The 24,633-nt window shown below is 43.4% G+C and overlaps 1 protein-coding gene across 5 annotated transcripts in view; it reads right to left on the bottom strand.

Moving 5' to 3' along the window:
• CYP3A22 (cytochrome P450 family 3 subfamily A member 22) overlaps positions 1 to 24,633 on the bottom strand; it is a 92,461-nt gene that overhangs the window by 39,989 nt on the left and 27,839 nt on the right. For 4 of the 5 annotated variants that reach the window (XM_085015324.1, XM_085015325.1, XM_085015323.1 and 1 more), the window contains 7 exons: positions 24,300 to 24,448; positions 18,010 to 18,137; positions 16,911 to 16,977; positions 11,852 to 12,012; positions 9,016 to 9,242; positions 5,430 to 5,592; positions 4,806 to 5,015 (listed from right to left, as the gene is read on the bottom strand). In XM_085015324.1, coding sequence (XP_084871450.1) covers positions 4,920 to 5,015; positions 5,430 to 5,592; positions 9,016 to 9,242; positions 11,852 to 12,012; positions 16,911 to 16,977; positions 18,010 to 18,137; positions 24,300 to 24,448 — 991 coding nt within the window. In that variant the 3' untranslated portion in view covers positions 4,806 to 4,919. 5 annotated transcript variants of the gene reach the window in all.

Here is a 24,633-nt window from a genome sequence, read left to right as displayed (position 1 = left end):
AAAAAACAAAGAACCCCATCAAAAAATGGGCAGAAAATCTAAACAGACAATTCTCCAAAGAACACATACGGATGGTCAAAAAAACACATGAAAAGATGTTCATCACTCATTATTAGAGAAATGCAAATCAAAGCACTATGAGGTACCACTTTACACTGGCCAGAATGGCCATCATCAAAAAGTCTACAAACAATAGAGCTGGAGAGGGTGTGGAGAAAAAGGAACCCTAGTACACTGTTGGTGGGAATGTAAATTGGTGCAACCACTGTGTACAACAGTATGGAGATTCCTCAGAAAATGAAAAATAGGAGTTCCCGTCGTGGCGCAGTGGTTAACGAATCCGACTAGGAACCATGAGGTTGCGGGTTCGGTCCCTGCCCTTGCTCAGTGGGTTAAGGATCCGGCGTTGCCGTGAGCTGTGGTGTAGGTTGCAGACGCGGCTCGGATCCCGCGTTGCTGTGGCTCTGGCGTAGGCCGGTGGCTACAGCTCCGATTCAACCCCTAGCCTGGGAACCTCCATGTGCCTCGGGAGCGGCCCAAGAAATAGCAACAACAACAACAACAAAAGACAAAAAAAAAAAAAAAAGAAAAGAAAAGAAAATGAAAAATAGAACTACCATTCAATCCAGCAATCCCACCCCTGGGCATCTATCGAGAGAAAGCCATGACTCGAAAAGACACATGTACTCCGATGTTCATTGCAGCACTCTTTTCAATAGCCAAGACATGGAAACAACCTCAATGTCCATCGACAGAGGAGTGGATCAAGAAGATGTGGTCCATATACACAATGGACTATTACTCAGCCATTAGAAGGAATGAAATACTGGCCCTTTTAGCTACATGGATGGACCTAGAAATTACCATGCCAAGTGAAGTCAGTCAGACAATGAGACACCAACATCAAATGCTATCACTGACATGTGGAATCCGAAAAAAAAGCACAGATGAACTTCTTTTCAGAACAGATACTGACTCACAGACTTTGAATAATGTATGGTTTCCAAAAGAGCCAGGTTGCAGGGTAGGGGATGCACTGAGGGTTTGGGATGGAAATGCTGTAAAGTTTGGTTGATGATTGTTGGACACCTGTAAATGTAATAAATTCATTAAGTAATAAAAATAAAAATAAAAATAAAAGGTGCAGGCTCTGAAAAAGGGATCAAATTCTTGAATTCGACATTTTAGCTACGTTCGTAAATGAGCATATGGCATAAGTCCTTGATGCCTCTTCTCCGAAAGAGGGAACGTGATAGTTGAGCATGTGCTTTGCTTTTTATTTGGGGAATATTCCATTATTAGCTTCTGACTAAGTAGTGTGTGATTTAACTTGTATTTTGGTCTTAAATTCTGAATTTTAATTTTCGATCCCTAGGTTAGGAATTCGTTGGTAATTTGTTACAAAAGAGTAATGCACACATTGTCCTGTCATTTTTTTTAACTTTTTTAACTTTATACTTGTAGTCTTCTTTTACTTTGAGGAAATAAATTAATTTTTCTCCATGAGCACTATTAGCTCATTATTAGGAAAACCAGGAGTGTATACAGTTAAATTTAAGTTCAAGATCTTCATTTTTTCCCCTAGACTTGCACCCTAAATCTAGAGTTTTGGCCTTGGTAAATGTGCTGCTGACCAAGGGTAGTCTTGTTTAGAGTGAATGAAATAATATTTGAAGTGGAACGTGATAGCATGTGAGACAATACAGGAAATATTCCCAATTTATTCTGGAGCTTTGACCAGTAGAAATGGGTTAAAAAATGGTTCCGATCAGAAATTGTGCCAGTGAATCAAATCCATTTTCTTTTACTCCCAGTTTGGTCACTTGGAATACTTGTCTTTAGGCTCTTCAATAACCACCTGGCAACTACTTGAATAAGGATGAGATGTAGTCTAAATGGCTTTGTCCAGCTATGCCCTGTATTTGTGTGTTGATGTTTGATTATCCATGGGTGAATTAAATGTTTTTCTGTGTTTGGACAGTTTTTCCACGTAACAAGGGTAAGAGTTTTGGGGTTTATAAAATGATTTTGAATTCTTGATTCAAAAAAAGGGGGAGTCTCTCTGAGGTTTCTCCTTTGAAGCTACCCCTTCCCCTCTGTAATTAATGGATATTTTGAGCATCACTTTATTGACATTCTATAAGTATCCTCCTCGAATTATAATTTATCCATTTATTTATATATGCCTGTATACACTTATTTTCCTATTTTATGATTGGCTTATAATCTATTACTATCCTGATTTATTATTATTTATTATGCTCAAATTTTCCTTGATTTGGTCAGTGGAAGCCCCGAAGCTGCTAGTTTCTGTGTCCTTTTCTTGCCCTCCGTGTTTAACTTGTCCTTGCTTTCTAGCACAAGATGTTCCAGGGTCATCACATACTTTCCCAGCCCTGGAATCTGGCATTTTTCTAAGGATCCCTGGTCCTTTTGGTGGAAAGTTTAAGCCAAGATTTGGGCACAAGGTGCGATGGTTGCTATTAGGGTGTCACTGTTTCTAAACCATAACCGTGGAAAGAAGTCAGCAGTATGCGTATTTATATCTACACACACACACACACACACACACACCATCTATATTTATGTCTACCATCTGTCCATTTATATCATCCATCTAACTAGCTATCATCTATCTTCATAGAAAGGTATGGATTTACACTGATAGACTCAGTTCCTATCTCTGGCTCCCTGGGCTTATTCTGGTTTTCTCCCTTTCTGAATCAGCGACTTCCTTCTCCAACAGAGAGAACTCTAGCTTCCGTCATCCTTCATATGTTTGCTTTCTTGATCAATCCCCCTTTATGGAGCAAGTTCCCCGAACCATCCCTTTCTAAGCCTGGATGCGCTCCTTACCGTACTTGGGATCTCCCACCCTATCTAGGCTCTGGCTGCTCTTACAAGCCACTGCTCTGAGTGGGTTTTTATGGGTCCCACACCCTGCCAGGCTGCTATCCGCCCGTGCAGACACCCTCCCCTCCCTCCTCGGTCTCTGGCTTGGAGCCCCTATGCTCCCTTCTCTGCCCTGCCCCACAGCGTGTGCTTCACACCTCCTGTGCCACACCTTCTGGTTTAGGACTAGATTATCCAGAAAGGGAAGGCACTGGCAAGGGAGGGAAAGAAGAGGGAAGGAGCAGAAAGGGCAGGAAAGGCAACTTCTGATACCTGATGCCGACTGAAACTGACTGGTGCTTGCAGCCTTTTGGCCCAATTAACTGATGAATCCACCATCCTTTATTTCACACTCATTGTGTGGGAGTTGGGAGGAGTCCCCGTCGTGGCTCAGCAGTCAGCAAACTCAACTAGCATCCATGAGGATGTGGGTTTGATCCCTCGCCTTGCTCAGTGGGTTGGGGATCCCGCGTTGCTGTGGCTGTGGCGTAAGCCGGTGGCTACAGTTCTGATTAGACCCTAGCCTGGGAACCTCCATATGCCACAGGTGTGGCCCTAAAAAGATAAAAACAGCCGGAAAAAAAAAAAAAAAAAAGGACATTGGGAATTGAGGATGGAATGCAAAGAGTTATGAAAAAAAAAAAAAAAAAAAAAAAAAAAAAACAACCTGTTTCCTGCCTTCCTGAAACATCAGGGGAGATGAGATGAAAATATTCAATGAAAACTAATAATAAGAATTGTCTCAATTGAGAGTTACATGAAATGTGTGCTCACAAAAAAGGGTAGATTTAAACTATGAATACACTTTCTAAGCAATAGAAAACGTCACACCGGTTTAACTCTTACAGACTATTTATGAAATCAAGCAGGAGTTTTGCCAAAGGCCCCATCCAGTCACTGAGTGTGATGGTCAAAAGCATTTAGTCACTGAATCTCCCTCGCTGAGGTGTGTGCATTCTCCCAATATGCAGGGTGGTACTGGGTACTTTTGTAAAGAGATGTTTATTGACTTGCTCAATATAATAGTTGATTCAGAATATTCAAAATAGAATCTTGTGCTATAAATGTCAGTACTTCCATCACTACAATAATTCTTTTTTTTAATAATTTTTTCTCCCATCATTGTATCACATTGGAAGTACCTAGACACAGTTCTCAGTGCTACACAGCAGGATCTCATTGTTAATCCATTCCAAAAGCAATCGTTTGCATCCGTTAACCCCAAGCTCCCAATCCCTCCCACTCCCTTCCCCTCCCCACCCCTCCGGGACAACAACAAGTCTGTTCCCCAAATCCATCATTTTCTTTTCTGTGGAAAGTTTCATTTGTGCTGTATATTAGATACCAGATAGGAGGGATATCATATGGTATTTGTCTTTCTCTTTCTGACTTACTTCACTCAGTATGAGAGTCTCTAGTTCCATCCATGTTGCTGCAAATGGCATTATTTCGTTCTTTTTTATGGCTGAGTAGTATTCCACTGTGTATATATACCACATCCTTAGAAATCTATACATAGAACTACCATATGAGCCAGCAACACCGCTGTTGGGCATATATCCCTACAAAATTTTCCTTAAACGAGACACATGCACCCGCATGTTCATTGCAGCTCTATTCACAATAGCTGAGACATGGAAACAACCCAAATGTCCATTGACAGATGACTGGATTAGGAAGATGTGGTATGTATACACTACAATAATTCTTGCTTCCATTAATCTGTTGATAAAACTGTTAAGACATTTTCATTCTGATCAGTGCTCAGGAGGAGGAGATGGTACTAAGTGGGGAGGCATGGAGTCTGCATATCTGGCCCTTACGAGTCCTCCTTCATATGACCCAGTATATAACACTCCACGTAGACACCGAGAAGCTAAATAAATGTGCAGAATCCACAGTCCTCCATCAAATGCACTAGATGAAGCTTATCTTTATTTCGAGTTCTTATCACAAAGAAAGTCAAGGTCTCTGATGCTCTGGGGTGCAGCTTCCTTGAGGAACCAAGCCCAAGTCCTTTGGGAAAGTCAGGCTCCACCTACGGTCCCATCTCTGGGCACAACCTTCAGAAGAATGGGTTTTTCTGGTTGTATAAGTCCTTGAGAGCTTAGTTTCAGGGTCGTCTGCAATAGTTAAACAAGCACAAGAGACTAATGAAACAGCCCACAAGGGAAGCAAAGAAGACAAGACAGACTATAGACGTTAATACTTTGTAACCAAAGAAATGCTACCTGTAGCATCATATATCTTTGGTTTTACATTTTAAAACGTTGCTCAACTTCAATGGATTGCATATAACCATGTGGCACTAACTGCACTGACTCTAGACGACCATTATATGTGAGCCTTTATAAAGCCCCAGATTCACTCCTCTAGAGCGGATTGATCATTAAAGATCCCAGATGGCTCCACAGAACAAATTATTTACTGAACAGATCCCATTCTTAACTACAGAGAGCGAGAGCCCTCGGTTTAAAAAAAAAAAAATTAAAAACGCCCCATAAAACAATTGTAATGCAGAAAATGAACTGTCTGACCTGTGTTTCTTTACAAGGTTTGAAGGAGAAGTTCTGCAGGACTCTGACGAGAGCGAGTTTCATGTTCATGAGGGCAAACCTCATGCCAATGCAGTTGCGGGGTCCAGTCCCAAAGGGCAGGTAAGTGTAAGGGTTTATGGAGTCCTTGTTCTTCTTACTGAACCTGGTTGCGTAACCGTACATGAAAACTAATTAATGAAACACAGAAACCTCAAGAGCACTGAGTGTGAGGTGTTCACTCTTCAACCAGGCACACGAGGGGTCCGTCTGGGGGCTGGTCATTCATCCTGCGGTGGGTACGTTGCTGTGAGGAAGGGATGCTCCAGATCCTGCCCACCCCCCTCCCCCCGTGGGCGCTTTCAGCCGCACTGAGGGGATGCGATGCCTGCTGTTTAAAAGAAACGTTATCCTTAAACACTAAACTTACATTCGGGGTGGTGAGATATTCATGCTCCGAAAGGCAGTTAGGAAACGAGACTGACGGAAGGACAAGCAGGTTCCCGGCTCCGTGGGCACTTAGGTTGGTCATGGGCTCACGGAGGATGGAAGCAGGAAGGAAGCGTCCCAGGACTCAATGGTCATTTTCCCTTGTCCTCCCTCTCCAACCCCTCCTCTTGTGTCCCTGTCTCTCATTCTCTCTTCTTGGCTCTCACTCCCACACCCAGAGGATACTTAGGTCAGAAGAATTACACGGGCACAGGACCCTGTGCTCCTCCAGCACCACTCCTGAACTCCGAATCCATCTGTTCCACGAGGCTATACATTCTTTGATGGGGAGGCCTATGTTTTATTCAAATAGGGCTCCTCAATATTATAAAAAGGAAAAAAATGTGGATTGGGGGAAAATAATAATGGCACCGTGGTTTTGTATATTCAGAAGCGTCCCTTTTTTGGAGAACAGTTTGGATTATAAACAGAGGATGTGTCTTCACATACAAGGGGAATTAGTCCGAAAGGGTAGCACGGCATGGGGCAGCCACAGGTTGATGGCTGGTGGACAGGGAATAGGCATGTAAAGTTACATTAAACATGGTTCATACACTTGTGCCTAGGGAATACGCTTGTGTAGACATCAAAAATTCTCCATCGTGGGCTTTCTTTAGCATTGGGATTTCTCACCGCCTGGCCCAGGCCCTGACACAGGGAGGCACGAACTCTCTGCTTGACGATGGAACAAATCAAAGACAAGTGCAGAGTGGTCTCTGGTTTTAGGTTCCTGAAGCTCCAGGAGGGGAAGCTGCTGAGCTTGAAGGCTCCCTGTCCCAGAAAGAGGACTTGGTTGACTCTTGACTTTGTCTTACTTTTTTGGGGGGCGGGGTGCGTGTTGGGGGTGGAGCTCACCTGTGCATATGGAAGTTCCAGGACAGGGGTCGAATCAGAGCTGCAGCTGCCGGCCTACACCACAGCCACAGCAGCACCAGGTCCTTGACCCACTGAGCTAGGCCAGGGATCGAACCTGCACCCTCATGGATGCTAGTTGGGTGGCAACCCGCTGAGCCACAGTGGGAACTCCCTGACTTCCTCTTTCAACAAGCGCTACGTTGTAGCGGTTATGTCAGCACCGGGGGCACCATGGCCAACACGACAAAGTCCCCGCCATCAGGGAGCTTAGGGTCGGGGGCTGTAAAAGTCTAGATCTCAGTTACTACCCTAAAAAGCTGCCTCCCAAGTTTGCTCATGACACAAAGGGGAAGCATCAACTGCTTCCAGAGTCCAAGCTGTGCCCAGGCCAGACCTCGGCTCTGAATTCCCCTGAATTCCATTGTGGTGCAGTGGTAACGAGCCCACTAGCCTCCATGAGGATATGGGTTCAATCCCTGGACTTGCTCAGTAGGTTAAGGATCTGGCATTGCTGTGGCTGTGGCATAGGCCAGAAGCTGCAGCTCTGATTCGACCCCTAGCCTGGGAACTTCCATATGCTGCAGGCGCGGCCTAAAAAGCAAAAATAATAATAATAATAATAATTAAAAATTAAAAAAGAAATAGGGCGTTCCTGTCGTGGCTCAATGGTTAATGAATCCAACTAGGAACCATGAGGTTGCTGGTTCAATATCTGGCCTCGCTCAGCAGCTTAAGGATCCGGGGTTGCCTCGTGAGCTGTGGTGCAGGTTGCAGACGCAGCTCAGATCCCATGTTGCTGTGGCTCTGGTGTAGGCCGGCGGCTGCAGCTCCAATTAGACCCCTAGCCTGGGAACCTCCATGTGCCACGGGTGCGGACCTATAAAGACAAAAGACAAAAAATAAAATAAACAAATAAATAAATTCCTAGAAGCAGATGCTCGGCCCCTCCAAGGAGGACATCTCAGACATCTGAGAGCAGAGGACTTCTCTGCGGAAGGTCAGCAGAAGGAGCTGGCCTAGGACTGCAGTCACAGCCAGTGCCGGGACCTGGGTGCACCTCCGCCCTCAGTGAGGCTGCTTGAACCACAGGGATGAGAGGCCTCTCAATCCCCAACCTGCATCTCGCAACAATGCTGGAGGAAATGGAAGCCAGGGATTAAATAAATGGCATGTGGGATCACTGATGCGAATTCAAAGAACTAAAGAGAACAGACCAAAAAACTTAAAGGAAATAAAAGGCCTAAATACCTAACATGAGATAGTTGGTAAGTAAATTATATACGCAGAAATTATACATATATATATGTTTAAAAACACAGAATGTTGTTTACAATTATAGTTGACTATTACATACAGTAAGTGGTTTAAAAGCAAATTATGGGGAGTTCCCGTCGTGGCGCAGTGGTTAACGAATCCGACTAGGAACCATGAGGTCGCGGGTTCGGTCCCTGCCCTTGCTCAGTGGGTTAACAATCCGGTGTTGCCGTGAGCTGTGGTGTAGGTTGCAGACACGGCTCGGATCCCGCGTTGCTGTGGCTCTGGCGTAGGCCGGTGGCTACAGCTCCGATTCAACCCCTAGCCTGGGAACCTCCACATGCCGCAGGAGCGGCCCAAGAAATAGCAACAACAACAACAACAACAAAAGACAAAGACAAAAAAAAAAAAAAAAAAAAGCAAATTATATATAATGCCATTCTAAGTTTAAAAATCCATATATGCATAGAAAAATGTCCATAAGGACATACACAGCATTATTAATGAGGCTTATCTTAAGGTACTGGGAATGTGTCTAAAATTTACTTTTTTCTAGTCTCCAGTTTGTAAAATTTTGTTCCATGATCATTCTTGGAATAAGAAAAGACTGCTAACAATAAAAAGATGGAAAACAAATAACAGTACATTCACACATAATAAGAGACTCAAAGGCATTCCCGTCATGGCTCAGTGGTTAACAAACCCGATGAGTATCCATGAGGACACAGGTTCGATCCCTGCCCTTGCTCAGTGGGTTAAGGACCCAGCCTTGCCATGAGCTGTGGTGTAGGTCGCAGATGTGGCTCAGATCCGGCGTTGCTGTGGCTGTGCTGTGGGCCGGCAGCTACAGCTCCGATTCGACCCCTAGCCTGGGAACCTCCATAGGCGGCAGGTGTGGCTCTCCAAAGACAAACAAGCAAACAAAAGAGTCCTCAGAATATGCTCTGAACAGCCCAGGTCACCGACAGCCCCCTTCCCTGGGGTCTCGTACCTTTCAGGGCGGAACTCCTCAGGCTCCGGCCAGAGCTCTGGGTCTCTGTGAATCGAGAAAACCGGTACCATCATCACGGTCCCCTTGGGAACGGACACGCCATGGATTTCCACATCCTTCTTACAGACCCTCTCAAGTCTAGCAGCAATTGGGTATAATCTGAGAATTTCATTCACCACCATGTCAAGGTACTCCATCTGTGCCAGGGCATCGTAGCTGGGAAGGGCCTGGGAAGAAAGAAATCAATGGCAATGAATGAACTTTCAATTCAGTCTCCGTAGTCCTGCTGAAATGGTAGGTACTCCAGAGATAAACTGGTAAAGGGCCTGAGCATTTATAGACATTTTAATCTCTGTCCTTTGACCTCTCAGTGTCCACTTGAGATGCATGGAGTAGGTAAGACCGTGGGAGCCACTGGGACGGTCCCCTGAAAAGGATGTGAAATCCCTCACTATCACGTAAGGTTTTTTCTTTCTCACGAGAAAAATGTGCAGTAGACTGTGACATTTACTCTTCAGTGAAATAGGCCAAAGTCACTGTTTCCTTTCAAAGAGGGACAACAGGGGTTCCCCCGGGGCTCAGCGGCAATGAACCTGACTAGCATCCCTAAGGATGTGAGTTCAATCCCTGGCCTCGCTCCGGGGGTTAAGTATCCAGGATGGCCATGAGCTGCGGTGTAGGTCGCAGACGCAGCTCGGATCAGCATTGCTGTGGCTCTGGTGTACCAGACGCTGCGGCTGCTATTTGACCCCTAGGCTGGGAACCTCCATATGCCGCACATGCGGCCCTAAAAAGGAAAAGAAAAAAGAAAAAGGAGGCACAACTCATCTGTACCAAGGAGAGAGAATGTAGAAAGGGGCACGTCTGCTATACAGTATCAAAGTTTTTGGTTAAGAAATCCCACTTGCTAATTCTTTTGATTATACCTATAAAATTTAGGGAGAATCGCTATATTATATAAAAACTCTACAAATAATTTGGGGAGAAACTAGTTCCCTTCTAAATCCAATATGAAGGGTAAGACGGGTGCAATCAGGAATGGAATTAAGTTCCCCGGAAAGTTCAAAGAGGATCAGAGCCCCCGCCACAGCCCCACCCTCTATGGCAGGAATGGACCCCTGTTGTTTCTTCAGGTCTGACTGTAAGGTGTGAGGGTCTAAACAGGCAACTCCAGCCCCAGAGGCCAGGTCTCCTCACCCCACCGAGAACTCCAGATTGGGCAGAGATCGGAGATGGTAAGGGTGATATGGAGCTGTCACATGGGTTATAGTTCAGGGGTAATACTGTAGAGGGTGACAAGGCTCAGGAGCCAACACCCTGGCTCCAAGCTTGGCATCTTCACTACCAGGCACAAGGCTGGTGCATGCAAGTGCTTCATCTCTCTGTAGCTCAGTTTTCTGAAATGCTGCATGGAGATCATCAGAGTTGACCCTTCCTAGGGTTGAATGACAGAGACATTCACTGCTCCCCGATATCCATGTGGTCCCCTTACTTCCCATCCCACGTGAAGGTATGGGAAACCAGCTTTGCCAGTGGGTTGTGAACTGAGGCAGTTATGTCAGTTCAGGGAACAAACACTTGAAAAGCTAGTGCTCGAGTTTCCTATTCCCCAGACAACAGGAAGACCTCACATCCAGATAATGCAGCTCCAGGATGCCGGGCCCTCCTAGTCCGTTTCCCCGAGTAACTGTGTGGAGCAGAGCTTCCTACTCCCGCCCTCCACTGACCATCTGTGCTGCACTTGGAGATGTGGGTTAGCAGTTAACCTTTGCTATGAGAGCTCTGAGATTTGGGGGCTCATCTGTTCCTGAGGCCTAACCTACCCTCTTGCTGACTAATGCAGAATCACTTGAAGATTAGACACATTCATAAGTAGAAAGTATTTAGAACAGACATATAAAGTAAGAAGCAAATGTTAGCCATGAGTGTTGTTTGTCCTTTACATATTCTTATAAAATGGGGAAAACACAGTGATTTAGCTACTGGCTGTCTCAGTGACTTTCCGCCCTGTTGCATCAAAAGGATCCCCGTACGGCATTTACCAGAGAGACAGATGGCCTCTGATTTTGGTAGGCCCTCTGCTGTGTCCTTACCTTGTATCTGGAGGATCCAGGACTCTGAAAGGTTACAGACTTGTCAACACCAGTCAGATCTTCTACTCATGTGCCCTCTTTCCTACCCGACACCCTTCCCTAGTCCAGTGTGCCCAGGGTGGTAGACGGAATGAAAGGCCCGGAATCCCCACCCCTTCCTACACCCTTTGTCATCTCACTTTGTGGTGCCTCCCATATGGACTGTGGGCTTGGCCGGGTGGCTTGCTTTGAACCAGTGTTCATACAGTGGTATGCTGGCTCCGTGCGACCCTAGCAGAGTTTTGAAGGCACCTGTGTGATTGGGCTCCTTGCCCTTGTCATCTGCCATTGCCCTGGGGAGCAGACATGTGGGGACCAAGAAACATGGGGACCAAGAAACCAGCTCAGCCAAGGCCAACACCCAGACCGAATCAAATTCAGCCTTCTCGAGGGGTTAATACGCAGACAATGGAGCCATAAATGCTTATTGTTAGATGCCACTGAGGATTTGTGCATTTTTCTTGGCATTATCCTGATAACTGATACAGCAAGACCAGCACTTTTTTTCAAAGTGCTTCTGTTGCTGTGAGTAGCACACATGACCTCTGCTGTCCCCTTTGTTTTGTGCTCTTTAGATCCTCCTAAATAGTGGAGGTAAAAGATTTGACGCTTACGCTTTTCGCAAAACTCTCCTAAGAAGTGGGAAGGAGACATTTGAGCACAGGATTTGCCATCCCCTCCCCTCGCCACGTATCACCACTCGCCTTGCTGGGGAAGGTCGCATCAATCTCCTCCTGCAGCTTCTGCTGGACGTCAGGGTGAGTGGCCAGTATATACGCCAGGAAGGAGAGAGAACTGCTAGTGGTCTCATAGCCGGCAAAAATGAAGATAATACTTTGGGCCACAAGTTCTTGATCAGACAGAGCTACAAAGTAAAAGACATTTGAGGTAAAGCATGTTAATGTAAAAATCATGGTATAGAATGATGAGACATTCAAATGCAACTCCCAAAGCCCTAAGGGGAAAACTGTAAACATAATTCAGAGTCAAAGGGGGAGTGCTTTTCAGTATCGCGTCTGCCTCGTAGAGCCAGATAGGATGGCGAGTCCTGTGCAGAAATGTCTCCTTCACTCTTCTGCATCAAGAATTCTCTTAATCCAGTGTTTCCAGAATCTGTCCTATTAATGGCCCTCTGTTCCTGGTGATGCCACCTCCCCGCCAACACGGCAGGGTAATTTCAAGACAAGTCAACAAATAACAAATGCTGGGGAGGGTGCGGAGGAAAAGGTACCCTCCTCCACTGTTGGTGGGAATGTAAATTGGGCAACCATTGTTTCAGTATGGAAAACAGTATGGAGGTACCTCAGGAAACTAAATACAGAGTTACCATATGATCCAGCCGTTCCATTGTTGGACATAGATCCAGACAAATCTTTCATCGAAAAAGATACATGTGCCCCTGTGTTCATAGCAGCACTATTGAAACAACCTAAATGTCCATCGACAGATGAATGGATTAAGAAGATGTGGTATATATACACAATGGAATACTACCCAGCCATAAAAAAGACAAACTAATGCCATGTGCAGCAACATGGTTGGATTCTCATACTAAGTGAAGTAAGCCAGAAAGAAAAAGACAAATACCATGTGAAACCACTTATTTGTGGAATCTAAAATAGGGAACAGATGATCTTATCTAAAAGTAACAAGCAAACAAAAACCAGAAACAGATCATGGCCAAGAAGAGCAAACTTGGGATTCCCGGGGTGGGGGGGGAGTGGAGGCAGTGGGATGGATGGGCATTTGGGGGGTTTGGGGGATGCAAACTGTTATTGTTGGAGACCATTGAAACTGCTGAACGATGCAGTAAACAAATTTGGCACACATGCAGAAGAACAACCACTAAAAGATACCTTTATCGTTACCTGCACCTGATTTTGCTCATTAACCCACGTCACCGTCCCTAATGAAAGGCATGTGGGCTACAACCTAGGTGCCTTTGTTCTACAGAACAGAGTGCCTCCTGGTCCCCCACTTTCTAGATGTAAGAGTCTTGTGTGTTTAATTATGCCGCGTCATCCCTCTTCCAGGATCTCCCGTTGCCCTGCAGCGCTGGACTCGGCATGTCATATTGGGAAGGGATGGGCAAGGGGACCCTGCTGTTCAGCACAGGGAAATGTGTGTGAATGGGTCATTCTGTTGTACAACAGAACTTGAGAAAACATTGTAAATCAACTAGACTTTACTAATGATTAAAAAAAAAGACAGCATTTCCGTCTAACATACACAGTGTTATCGTATGTCCCTTGGAGAACTGTAAAGGTACTTTAGCTACAAGTAAAATGGAGTAGCATTCCCTTCCAGAATCATTTAAACTGTTCCAGTTAAAGTATGGCTTGATGGTTTTTTTGAGAGAGAGATTTGACAACACTAAGGCTATATTGTAGGGAAAATTGATCTTTTATCTAAACTTGTTTGCAGGAACAGAAAAGAACAGTATTGGGCAACAGAACGTGGAAACGCTACATATCACAGGCTTCCAAGTACATGACATTCAGGAAAAGGCAAAACTATGCAGACAGGGAAAAGTGGATGATTGCAGGTGCGATGGGAAAGGGAAGAATGTGGAGCACAGAGAATTCTGAGGGTAGTGAAATCTGCTGTGTGATATCATGGTGCTGACACATTTGCCAATATCCGGAGAATCCCAGAATGTACACCACCAAGAGTACATGCTAATGTGAACTATGGGCTTGCAGAGGTAATGATACGTCAAGAATAATAATGACAAAGTTCGTTTAACTGTGAGTCCACTCCGGAGCATTTTGTTGATAGTGGGGGAGGCTGTGCTTATAGATGGCAGAGGGTAGGTGGGAACTCTATACTCTGTTCCGTTTTGCTATGAACCTAAAACTGCTCCTAAATATGAAATCTAGAATGGATAAAGAAGTTTTAATATATACATATGCATATACATATATAGCTATATAATGGAATATGACTCAGCCATTAAAAAGAATGAAATGATGTCATTTGCAGCAAGATGGATGGACCTAGAGATTACCATACTAAGCAAAGCCAGAAAGACAAATGTCACTTACACATGGAATCTAAAATATGACACAAATGAACATGTCGACAAGACAGAAACAGACTCACTGACATAGAGAACAGACTTGTAAGGGGGTTGAAGAGGAAGGATGGGGAGTTTGGGATTAGCAATGCAAACCAGTAGATTAAGGATGGATAAGCAACCAGGTCCTACTGTATAGCACAGGGAACTGTGAGCAATATCCTGTGATAAACCATAATGGAAAATATGAGTCACTCTGCTATACAGCACAAATTAACAGAACATTGTAAACCAACTACACTTCAATAACATTTTTTACAATAAAATAAATAAAATCTATTTAAAATAAAAAAATAATATTGGGATACAGATAAATTCTAGCTACTCAAAGTGTGGTCCATGGACCAGCAGCATCAGTGGCATCTGGGAGCTTGTAAGAAATGCAGAGTCTCACACCCCGACCTAGAACTAGGAATGTTCATGAGATGTGGTGATTTGTGTGCACAACGTAGCCCGAGAAGCAAGGGCTATACTTTGAGAGGCATCAGGTAAAAGAAGATCTGGGGCTCTAGTCTCCACATGGAGGCTCTCCGTTCTGCCCAGAAGCTGCAGAGATTAACAAGCTAGAAGAGCCATGATTGACCCGCATGAAAATAGCAAAAGTAAAAAGGTGTCCTTGGAAAGGCACTGGCCAGCATGTAATACAGCAAACTAGGGTCCAGTGAACAGAATTAGCATTGCTTATTCGATCGTGGCCCAAATGTCATCTTCTCAGTACCTGCCCTCTCTCTTGGCTCAGCAAAGAGCCCTGTGATTATAAACTGGTCTCTCTCTTTGTCTTCTCCTGAGACACACCAAGCATGGTCAGGCTCTAATCTATGTGTTGGGACTGAATTAGGATCTTCAGAGACCTAGAGCACTCACTTGCCCCAGCCATGTAACTCACAACGAAAACAATATACAGTGAGTGTGAGCAAGATCAACAGAGGTCAGATTCCCCAGTGAGGATCTCTGCGATGCTCTTGTGGGTAGATTCGACTATGAGGTTCTTTCCCCAGTTAGGGTAAACCCCTTAGACTCAAAGTTTAGAGCTATACTGTCTAATATGTGGCTATTTAAATCGTAATTGTAACTGATTACAATTAAATACAATGTAGCATTCTGTTTCCAGGGGCACTAGCCACATGTCAAGTGCTCAGTAGCCACTTATACTGAGTGGTTACAGTATTGAACAGTACAGATATAGAATATTTCTTTATCATAGAAAGTTGTATTATATGATGTACTTAGAAAAATGATAGATAGATAGATAAGATAGATAGATAGATAGATAGATAGATAGAAGTAGATGTACAAACGGTAAAAGATTTATTTCTAGTGTGCTGGAGTCAGCTTATCCCTGCTATCAAAAACCAATTTTTTAAGTAATAATTTTTACTTTTTCTATTAGAGCTGGTTTACAGTGTTCTGTCAATTTCTCCTGTACAGCAAAGTGACTCAGTCACATACACATGTACATTCTTTTTCTCACATTATCCTCCATCATGTTGCATCAAAAGTGACTAGATGTAGTTCCCTGTGCTACACAGCAGGATCTCATTGCTTATCTGCTCCAAATACAACAGTTTGACTCTATTAACCCCAGACTCCCAGTCCCTCCCACTCCTTCCCCCTGCCCTTTGGCAACCACAAGTCTGTTCTCCAAGCCTATGAGTTTCTTTTCTGTGGAAAGGTTCATTTGTGCTGTATATTGGATTCCAGATATCAGTGGTATCATACGGTATTTGTCTTTCTCTCTCTGACTTACTTCACCTAGTATGAGAGTCTCTGGTTCCATCCATGTTGCTGCATTATTTTGTTCTTTTTTATGGATGAGTAGTATTCAATTGGGTCTACATGCCACATCCTCTTATTCCATTCATCTGTCAATGGACATGTGGGTCGTTTCTATGTCTTGGATACTGTGAATAGTGCTGCAATGAACATACAGGTGCATGTATCTTTTTCAAAATGAAGACTGACATAAGAAAGTAAATTAGTTACCCTTGAGATCAAAGTGACATAAATAAATGAACATATAAATAAATGAGGGAGAGTGGAGAGCTCTCCTTACAAAAGAACATCAACTCATAAGTGAATGATGGGATTAAAAAGTCATCATGTTGCAACCATCACAGTAACAATGGTTTTAGTCAAAAACCGTCCATGATGATAAAACTACTAGGTGGCAATTTGAAGAGGAACTGATTATCCACAGTCAAAAAAAGCTTCTCCCACAAGATACTTATTAATGACAGGAAAAAATTAAACTTGACAATGATTGAGCTGGTGAACACAACTTCACTAAATGTTTCAAGTTAAGGTCACCAACCCTGGGACTTGTGCCTCATGACATGATGAGGCCTTGATGCAAATTTCCAGGCAGAGGCTCTGACTCAGTGGGTCTGGAGGAGCCTGAGCATCCACACTGGAAACAAGGGCCCCAGAGGCTCCGCTGTAGGGGATGCACAGACCAGGACTGGCTCCTGGGCCTGACCTCCTTGCTGCACTTGCCCTTCAAGCTCTGAACAAAGTTGCGCCTGCCCACTTCTAAGAAGCACCTCAGGCTACTGTTTCTCTCTGAACGTGTGACCTTCTTCAATGGGGCAGAAATGCTCATCTGCCCGGAAAAACTTGCTGCACATTTTCAGAACCACCCCTTCCTCTGGGCCTCCCCACAGGGGCCCCTCTGACCCCTTTGTGGTTACCTTTATGGGCATCCGTTTCTTTGGAATTCTGGGAGTTAATCATCAGCTGAAGAAGGTCCACTCGGCGCTGGGAACACACATTTCAATGAGAGAAAGTTACTTGGAAGTCATAGATAAATCGGAAAGTTGGTATTTCTCCTCTTTCCTGAGAACATGGCCCCTTAAAGACTAGAAGTCTACGTATACCGCTGAGTCCTCAGCGAATGCTGACACCACCTACAAATCCTGGAGAGCATGATGTGTTCTTGAGAGAAACCCAGCCATCACAGCCAACTGCTTTTTTGTCCTGGTTCTCTCTGAGCTTTGGCGTCTCTGGCTTTTGAAACTGTTTCTTTGTCTGATCCCTCTCCTGTTACACACGTTTGCTCAGGAGAAAGTCCATGACTTCAATCCTTTTTTTCCCTCCAACTTTAATTCCTAAGGAAGGGCCTGCATAAATGATCCCCTGACCTTTGCGGAGTTCATCGGCAGCTTCTGTAGAAGCATCTTCAAGCTCCTGATCCTTCCAGATCTCTGCACAACCTCCAGGACCACCCTGGGTACCCAGCCCTGTACCTGCTGACCTGCAGGCATCCCTGTGCTGGTCTCCAGACCTCACAAAGGCAAAGCTGGTTAACCAGCTTGCAGCCTCATCACCCAGAGAAGACCCCTGCCCACCCAGACTATGAGAGGCTCAAATGTACCATAGGCTACACCCCCCAGGTGCCTGAGGGGGCTTCTATGGGACCATCTGTGAGATAGGAGGCTTGGGATTGAAGTGATTCTTTGCCAGTGTAATATAATACCAGTAAAATCATTTTTAAACAGTAATTTTTATCCCTTGACAATTTACTGAAAGGAAGTGGCAAGGTTTTTATCTCGACAACACTAATGGGCAGGCCTGCTGTTAAATTTAAACACTGCTCTCTGGCTCATTTTCTTTTCTTCCTCAACCTCCACCTTCTTCATTTTTCCAAAATGTTATAACCATCCCTGCCTTAAACCCTTAGTTCTCTACCTATCCTGAAAAAAATGCAGAGCAGTGCACAAACCATATGTATACAGGTCAGTAAATTCTCAAAAAGTGAAAGCTCTCATGTAACCACCACCAGATTTTTACCATTTGTTGATCTTTGAGGCGACTTTCTTTCATCCTTTTTACAGACTGTGTGAAAAATTTCACAGAACTTCTTGGAAACAAAGTGATGTCTAATACTTCAAAGAATGGGCTGAGGAATGGAAATAATACTGTAGGGAAAGAGAGAAAAGGGAACCACAGTGAAAATGCAGAATTTACCTGGAGCAATTATATTTTGCTCTTCCAATCAAGAGAAAGTAAAACCACAAGGACACTCAGCCCGGAGCCATTGCTTCTGTGACCTTTTCTCGGACTTCCAAGCCAATGACTGAGCCAGAGCAAGTCCACATATAGGGGGCATCACTGTAGGAGTGAGATCAGTGGCCTCTTGAGCATCTTCAGAGTGACCAAAGGACAGGATGACAGTCTGGGACCTCACAGCCCTTCATCCATCGGACTAGAGTCTCTCTGATAAACCACACTATAGTCTGCTACTTAATTAATCATTCTGTTCCAAAAACACAACTGTCAGGAGAGAAATAATGTAGTGTATGTCTTTCCATCACAATGGATTAACTTAAAAATCAACATCAAAAAAAAAAAGTGGGAAACAGAGGAGTTCCCACTGTGGTACAATGGGATCGGCAGTATCCCTCCAGTATCTGGCTGGGACACAGGTTCAACCCTTGGCCTGGCATGGTGGGTTAAGGATCTGATGTTGCCACAGCTGTGGTGGAGGTCACAAGTCCAGCTCAGATGCGATCTCTGGCCTAGGAACTCCGTATGCCACGGGGCAGCCCAAAACAAAAAAGTGGGACACACACAAATATGTGGAAATTAAACAACACACTCCTAAATGACCAATGAGTTGTACAGTGTATCAAAAAGGCAACCAGGAATTACTTTGAGATAAAAAAGATGAAGATATACTTACCAAGACTAATGGAATATAGCAAAAGCAGTGCTCATAGAGAAACTTAAGGCTATAAATGTCTATCTTTAAAAAGAACAGGAGTTCCTGTCGTGGCGCAGTGGAAACGAATCCAACTAGGAACCATGAGGTTGCGGGTTCGATCCCTGGCCTTGCTTAGTGGGTTAAGGATCCAGTGTTGCCGTGAGCTGTGGTGTAGGTCACAGATGTGGCTGTGGTGCAGGCCAGCAGCAACAGCTCTGATTAGACCCCTAGCCTGGGAACCTCATATGCCCCTAAAAAGACAAAAAAAAAAAAAAAAAGAAGAACAAAGATTTCAAGATCTCCGATCATGAACCTAAACAATCCACCCTAACACACTGAAAAAAGAAGGGCAAACTAATCCTAAAGCTAGAAGACGGAAGAGAGCAACAAAGACAAGAACAGAAACTAATGTAATAAAGAAGAAAAACAGCAGAGGAAAATCAATGACACCAAAAGCTGACTCTTCAAAAAGAACTTTTTAGCTAGAATGATCAAGAAAAAGGAAAAAAGATTCAAGGGAGCTCCTGTTGTGGCTCAGCAAGTTAAGAACCAACTAGTATCCATGAAGATGCAGGTTTGATCCCTTACCTTGCTCAGTGAGTTAAGGATCTGGCATTGAGGCAGCATAGGTTGCAGATGCGGCTCAGATCTGGCATTGCTATGGCTGTGGTATAGGCCAGAAGCTGCAGATCCAACTGGATCCCTAGCCTCAGAACTTCCATATGCTGCAAATGCAGCCTGAAAAAAAAAAAGAAGAAGAAAAGATTCAAAATCCAGCATCCGAAATTAAAGAGGGGGAGTTCCCATCATGGCTCAGTGGTTAATGAACCTTACTCACAACCATGAGGTTGCAGGTTTGATCCCTGGCCTCGCTCAGTGGGTTAAGGATCCGGCGTTGCTGTGAGCTGTGGCAGCTCGGATCCCATGTTGCTGTGGCTGTGACGTAGGCTGGCAGCTACAGCTCCGATTTGACCCCTAGCCTGGGAACCTCTATATGCCTCAGGTGTGGCCCTCAAAAGACAAAAGACAAAAATAAAATAAAATAAAAAGAAATTAAAGAGGGGAGATTACTGCCAACATTAAATATAAGAAGGACCATAAAGGAATATTATGAACAACATACACCAGTAAACTAGGTAACTTAGAGGGCATAGACAGAGTCCTGGAGATGAAGTACAGAAACTGACTTAAAAAGAAAGAAGCAATCTGAATAGACTTGTAAGAAGTACAAATGTGAGTTGGTAATCAAGAAACTGCCCACAATTTGACAAAGAAAAGTTCAGGCCCAGATGGTTTCAGTGGTGAATACTACCAAATAACTGAAGAATAATGAATACCAATTTTTCACAAACGCATCCAAAAAATAAGAGATGACAGAACCCTTTGAAAGTTGCTCTGTAAGGCCAGCGTTAATCTGATATGAAAACCAGACTAAGCTCAGACAGGAAAGGAAACCTAGAGACCAATGTATCTTATGACCATGGATGCACAAATCCTCATAAAAATACGAGTAAACTGAACCTGGTAACACATAAAAAGAGGTATACTCCAGATCCAAGTGGGGTTGATCCAGGGAATGCAAGGTTTTCAATACACCATGTCAACAGAGTAAGAAACAAAAAACACGTGGTCGTATAAAAAGATGCGTAAAAAGCATCTGACAAAATCCAACGCCCTGCAGTAATAAAAACACTCAACACACAGGAACAGAAGGAAATTTGGTCAACCTGATACAGGGAACCTAGGAAAAAAGGATCAATGTACTTAATATTGAAAAACTGGATACTTATCTCTAAGATTAAGACAAGGAAGTCTCTCACCACTTCTCCCCAAAGCTGTATTAGATATTCCAAACCGAAGAATGAAGAAGATAAAATGTATCCGTGTAGAAGATGAAGACATAAAACTATCTCTGTCACCCAATAACGTGATCTTGTGTTTACAACGTCCTAAGGAATCTGCTAAAAACCTGCTTGAACTAACAAATTCAGCAGGTTTGCAGGATACAAGATTAACATACAAAATCAGTTGTAATTCTACACCCTGCAATAAATAATCCAAAAATGAATTTACGAATAACTCCACTGACAATTACATCGAAAAGAACACTTTAGAATAAAATTAACAAAGACACGCAAAACTGATACTCTGAAGTCTACAAAACTGTTAAGGATCTAAGCATACGAAACACATGCCATGCTCATCATTCAGAGCACTTACGTTGTCACGAAGGCAAATCTACAGACATAATACATTCCCTGTCAGCATTCTGCATGGCTTCTTTGTAGAAAATGACAATCTGAGTTTAAATTCATACGAAATTGCAAGGAGCCCAAAACAGACAAAATGTTCTTGAAAAAAAAAAATAATAAAGTTATAGGACTCATACTTCCTGATTTCAAAATTCACCACAAAGCTACATTAATCAAGTCAATGTGATAGTGGCACAGGGATGACATATATATCTATGGAATAGAATTTAGAATCCAGTGAGTTCCCTGGTGGCTCAGCAGCTTAAGAATCTAGCATTATCACTGCTGTGACTCTGCTGACAGCTGTGGTGAGGGTTCAATCCCTGGCCCTTGGGCATGGCCAAAAAAAAAAAATGGAGTCCATAAATAAAGACACATATCTATGGTTAACTGAATATTGACAAAGTTTCCAGGACCTTTCAAGGGAGGAAAAAACAGCCTTTTCAATGAACAGTGCTGAGACAACTGGATAACACCATGCAAAAAATGAAGTAGACTCTCACCTCACACCATATCAAAAAACAAACTCAAAACTGACCAAAGACCTGAACATAGGAGCTAAAACTATATAACTTATGAGAAAGCCAAGGGATAAATCTTCACGACCTCAGATTTGGCAGTGGATTCTTAGATATGACACTAAAACGCAGGAATAAAAGGGAAAAAATGTAGAAATTGTACATAATCAAAATTTTAAATTTTGCACTCCAAAGCACACTATCAAGAAACTGAAAAAAATACCTACAGAAAGGGAAAAGATTTCAAATCATTTATCAGATGGGGAAGTTTTATCCAGAATATGTAAAGAATTCTGACAACTCAACATCCACAAAAACAGACAAACCAGCCAATTATAAATGAACAATGGATTGGAATAGACATTCACCAAAAGAAGATATTGAAATGGCCAACAAACATATAAAAGGTTTCTCAACATCACTAGCCACTTGGGAAATGCAGATCAAAATCACATAAGATACTATTCACAACCAGGGCAATGGCCATAAGCAAAAAGATTTAAAAAAAAAAAAAAACTGTTGACCACCTGTCTGCAAGAACTCCTAGAAATTGGAAACTTCAGACATTACTCCTGGGAATGTGAAACAGTGTAGCTACTGTGGGAAACAGACTGTCAGGTCCTTAGTGAGCTGAACACAGTTACTATATAACTCAGCGATTCCATCTCTGAGTATTTTTCCAAAGTACTCAGCAATTCCACCGAAAGAATTAAAAACAGATCTTCCGAAAGGGGGGGGGGGGCGGGGGAATGTAATTGTAATGTATACATGTAAGGATAACCTGACCCCCTTGCTGTACAGTGTGAAAATTAAAAAAAAAAAACAGGTCTTCCAACAAAAACTGGTACGTGAATGTTGATAACAGCATATTCATGATATCCAAACAGTGGAAAGAATGCAAATGTTTAACTTATCAATGGACAAACAAAATGCAGACTGTCCATATGATGGAGAATTATGTGGCCATACAAAGAAACGCATTACTGACATATGCTACAAATGAATGAATCTTGAAAATATCATGGTAAATGAAAGAAGCCAGCCACAAAAGACCACATATTCTATGATTCCTTTTTTTTGGGGGGGGGGGGTCTTTTTGCCTTTTCAAGGGCTGCTCCCATGGCATATGGAGTTCCCAGGCTAGGGGTCTAATCGGAGCTGTGGCCACTGGCCTACGCCAAGGCCACAGCAATTTGGGATCTGAGCCAAGTCTGCAACCTACACCACAGCTCACAGCAACACCAGATCCTTAACCCACTGAGCAAGGCCAGGGATCGAACCCGCAATCTCATGGTTCCTAGTCAGATTCATTAACCACTGCGCCACAACAGGAACTCCATCTATGACTCCATTTATAGAAAGTTTCCAGAATAGGCAAATCCATACTCAGAAAGTTGCTTGGGGCTAAGGGAGGGGGAGGTATCAGTTAAAAGGTACAGGGTATCTGAGGTGACAAAAATATCCTACAATTAAATATGATGATAACGGCAAATATCATTGAGTGTACTAAAAACTTTCTTTGGTTTGATTAGTTATAATTGAGACTCCGTCCTGTAATAGTTAAGGTGTACAGCGCAATGAGGTCACACACACATATACTGTGAAATGATTAAATCCTAAGTTTAGTTAATATCTCTCACCTCATACAGTCACCCAAAAAAAATTTTCCTTCAGATGAGAACTTTTGGCATCTACTGTTAGCCACATACAAATGCATCACACAGCTGTGTCAACTCTAGTCGCACAGTACATCACATCATGAGGACTTATTGAGGGAATAACAGAAAGTCTGTACCTTTTGACCACTTTATCCAATTCTTCTACTGCCCAAGCCCTGCCTCTGGTAAACAAAGATCTGATCTCGTTTTTCCATGAGTTTGGGTTTCTTCTTCTTCTTCTTTTTTTTTTTTTTTTTTTTTTAATGGCTGCATCTGCAGTATGTAGAAATTCCCAGGCTAGGAGTCAAATCGAAGCTGCAGCTACAGGCCTGCATCACAGCCATGGCAACATCAGATCTGAGCCACATCTGTTAAGCTATACGGCAGCTTGTGGCAACACGGGATCCTTAACCCACTGAGTGAGGCCAGGGATCAAAACCGCCTCCTCATGGACATTATGTTGGGTTCTTAACCCACTGAGCCACAACAGAAACTCCCTGGATTTCTTCTCTTGATTCAACATATAAGTATTTCCTTTCTCTACCTGACTTATTTCACTTAGCGTAATACCCTCAACTAAGATCCAGCCACACTGTTGCAAATGGCAGGATTTCCTTCTTTTTCATGGCTGAATAATATTCCTCTGTGTGTTTGCGTACCACATTATCCCTATCCATTTATCCATCCAGAATACTTAGGTTTAAAAAACACTGAATTACACATTTTAAATGGGTGAATTGATGGTATGTGAATATAAGAAAAAAAAGCTGGGAAAGAATAAATGCTGTGAAAGAGAAGGAAGGAAGGAAGGAAGGGAAGGAGGGAGGGAGAAGGAAAAGAAAGGAGAGAGAGAACAGGGGAGAGAAAGAAAGAGGGAGAAAAAAAAAAGAAAGAGGGAGAGAAGGAAGAGAGGAGGGAGGAATAGAGAAAAAGATAGTAGGACACATACTTATTGAGAGAATAAATGGATCGAGGAAATCAAATCTTAGGAGCTTCCTGGCATATTGTACAAAGGGGTCTCGTGGGTTGTTGAGGGAATCGACGTTCACTCCAAATGCTGTGCTTGTGATCACGTCCATGCTGTAGGCCCCAAAGATTCTGAGCAGAGAGAGAAAGACACGGGCAGTTAAAACCAGGACCACTTTACCATCCTTACCCGACAGTTATAACGAGAAGCTCATGTTAAATCAGATGCCCCAGCAAGACAGATACAGAGCCACACTCTTTTAGAACTATTTGCTGGGTCATGGAAGAGTTAAGTTACTATCACACACACTCATGAG

This window comes from Sus scrofa, chromosome 3, assembly GCF_054392235.1.
Source record: "Sus scrofa isolate SSC_HxYL_T2T_F1_AM1 chromosome 3, Sscrofa_HxYL_maternal_Yorkshire_Landrace_v2.0, whole genome shotgun sequence".
In the NCBI taxonomy this organism is placed as follows: domain Eukaryota; kingdom Metazoa; phylum Chordata; class Mammalia; order Artiodactyla; family Suidae; genus Sus; species Sus scrofa.
Note: the sequence above shows the minus strand (reverse complement) of the source record. Positions and strands in the feature narration are given on the sequence as shown.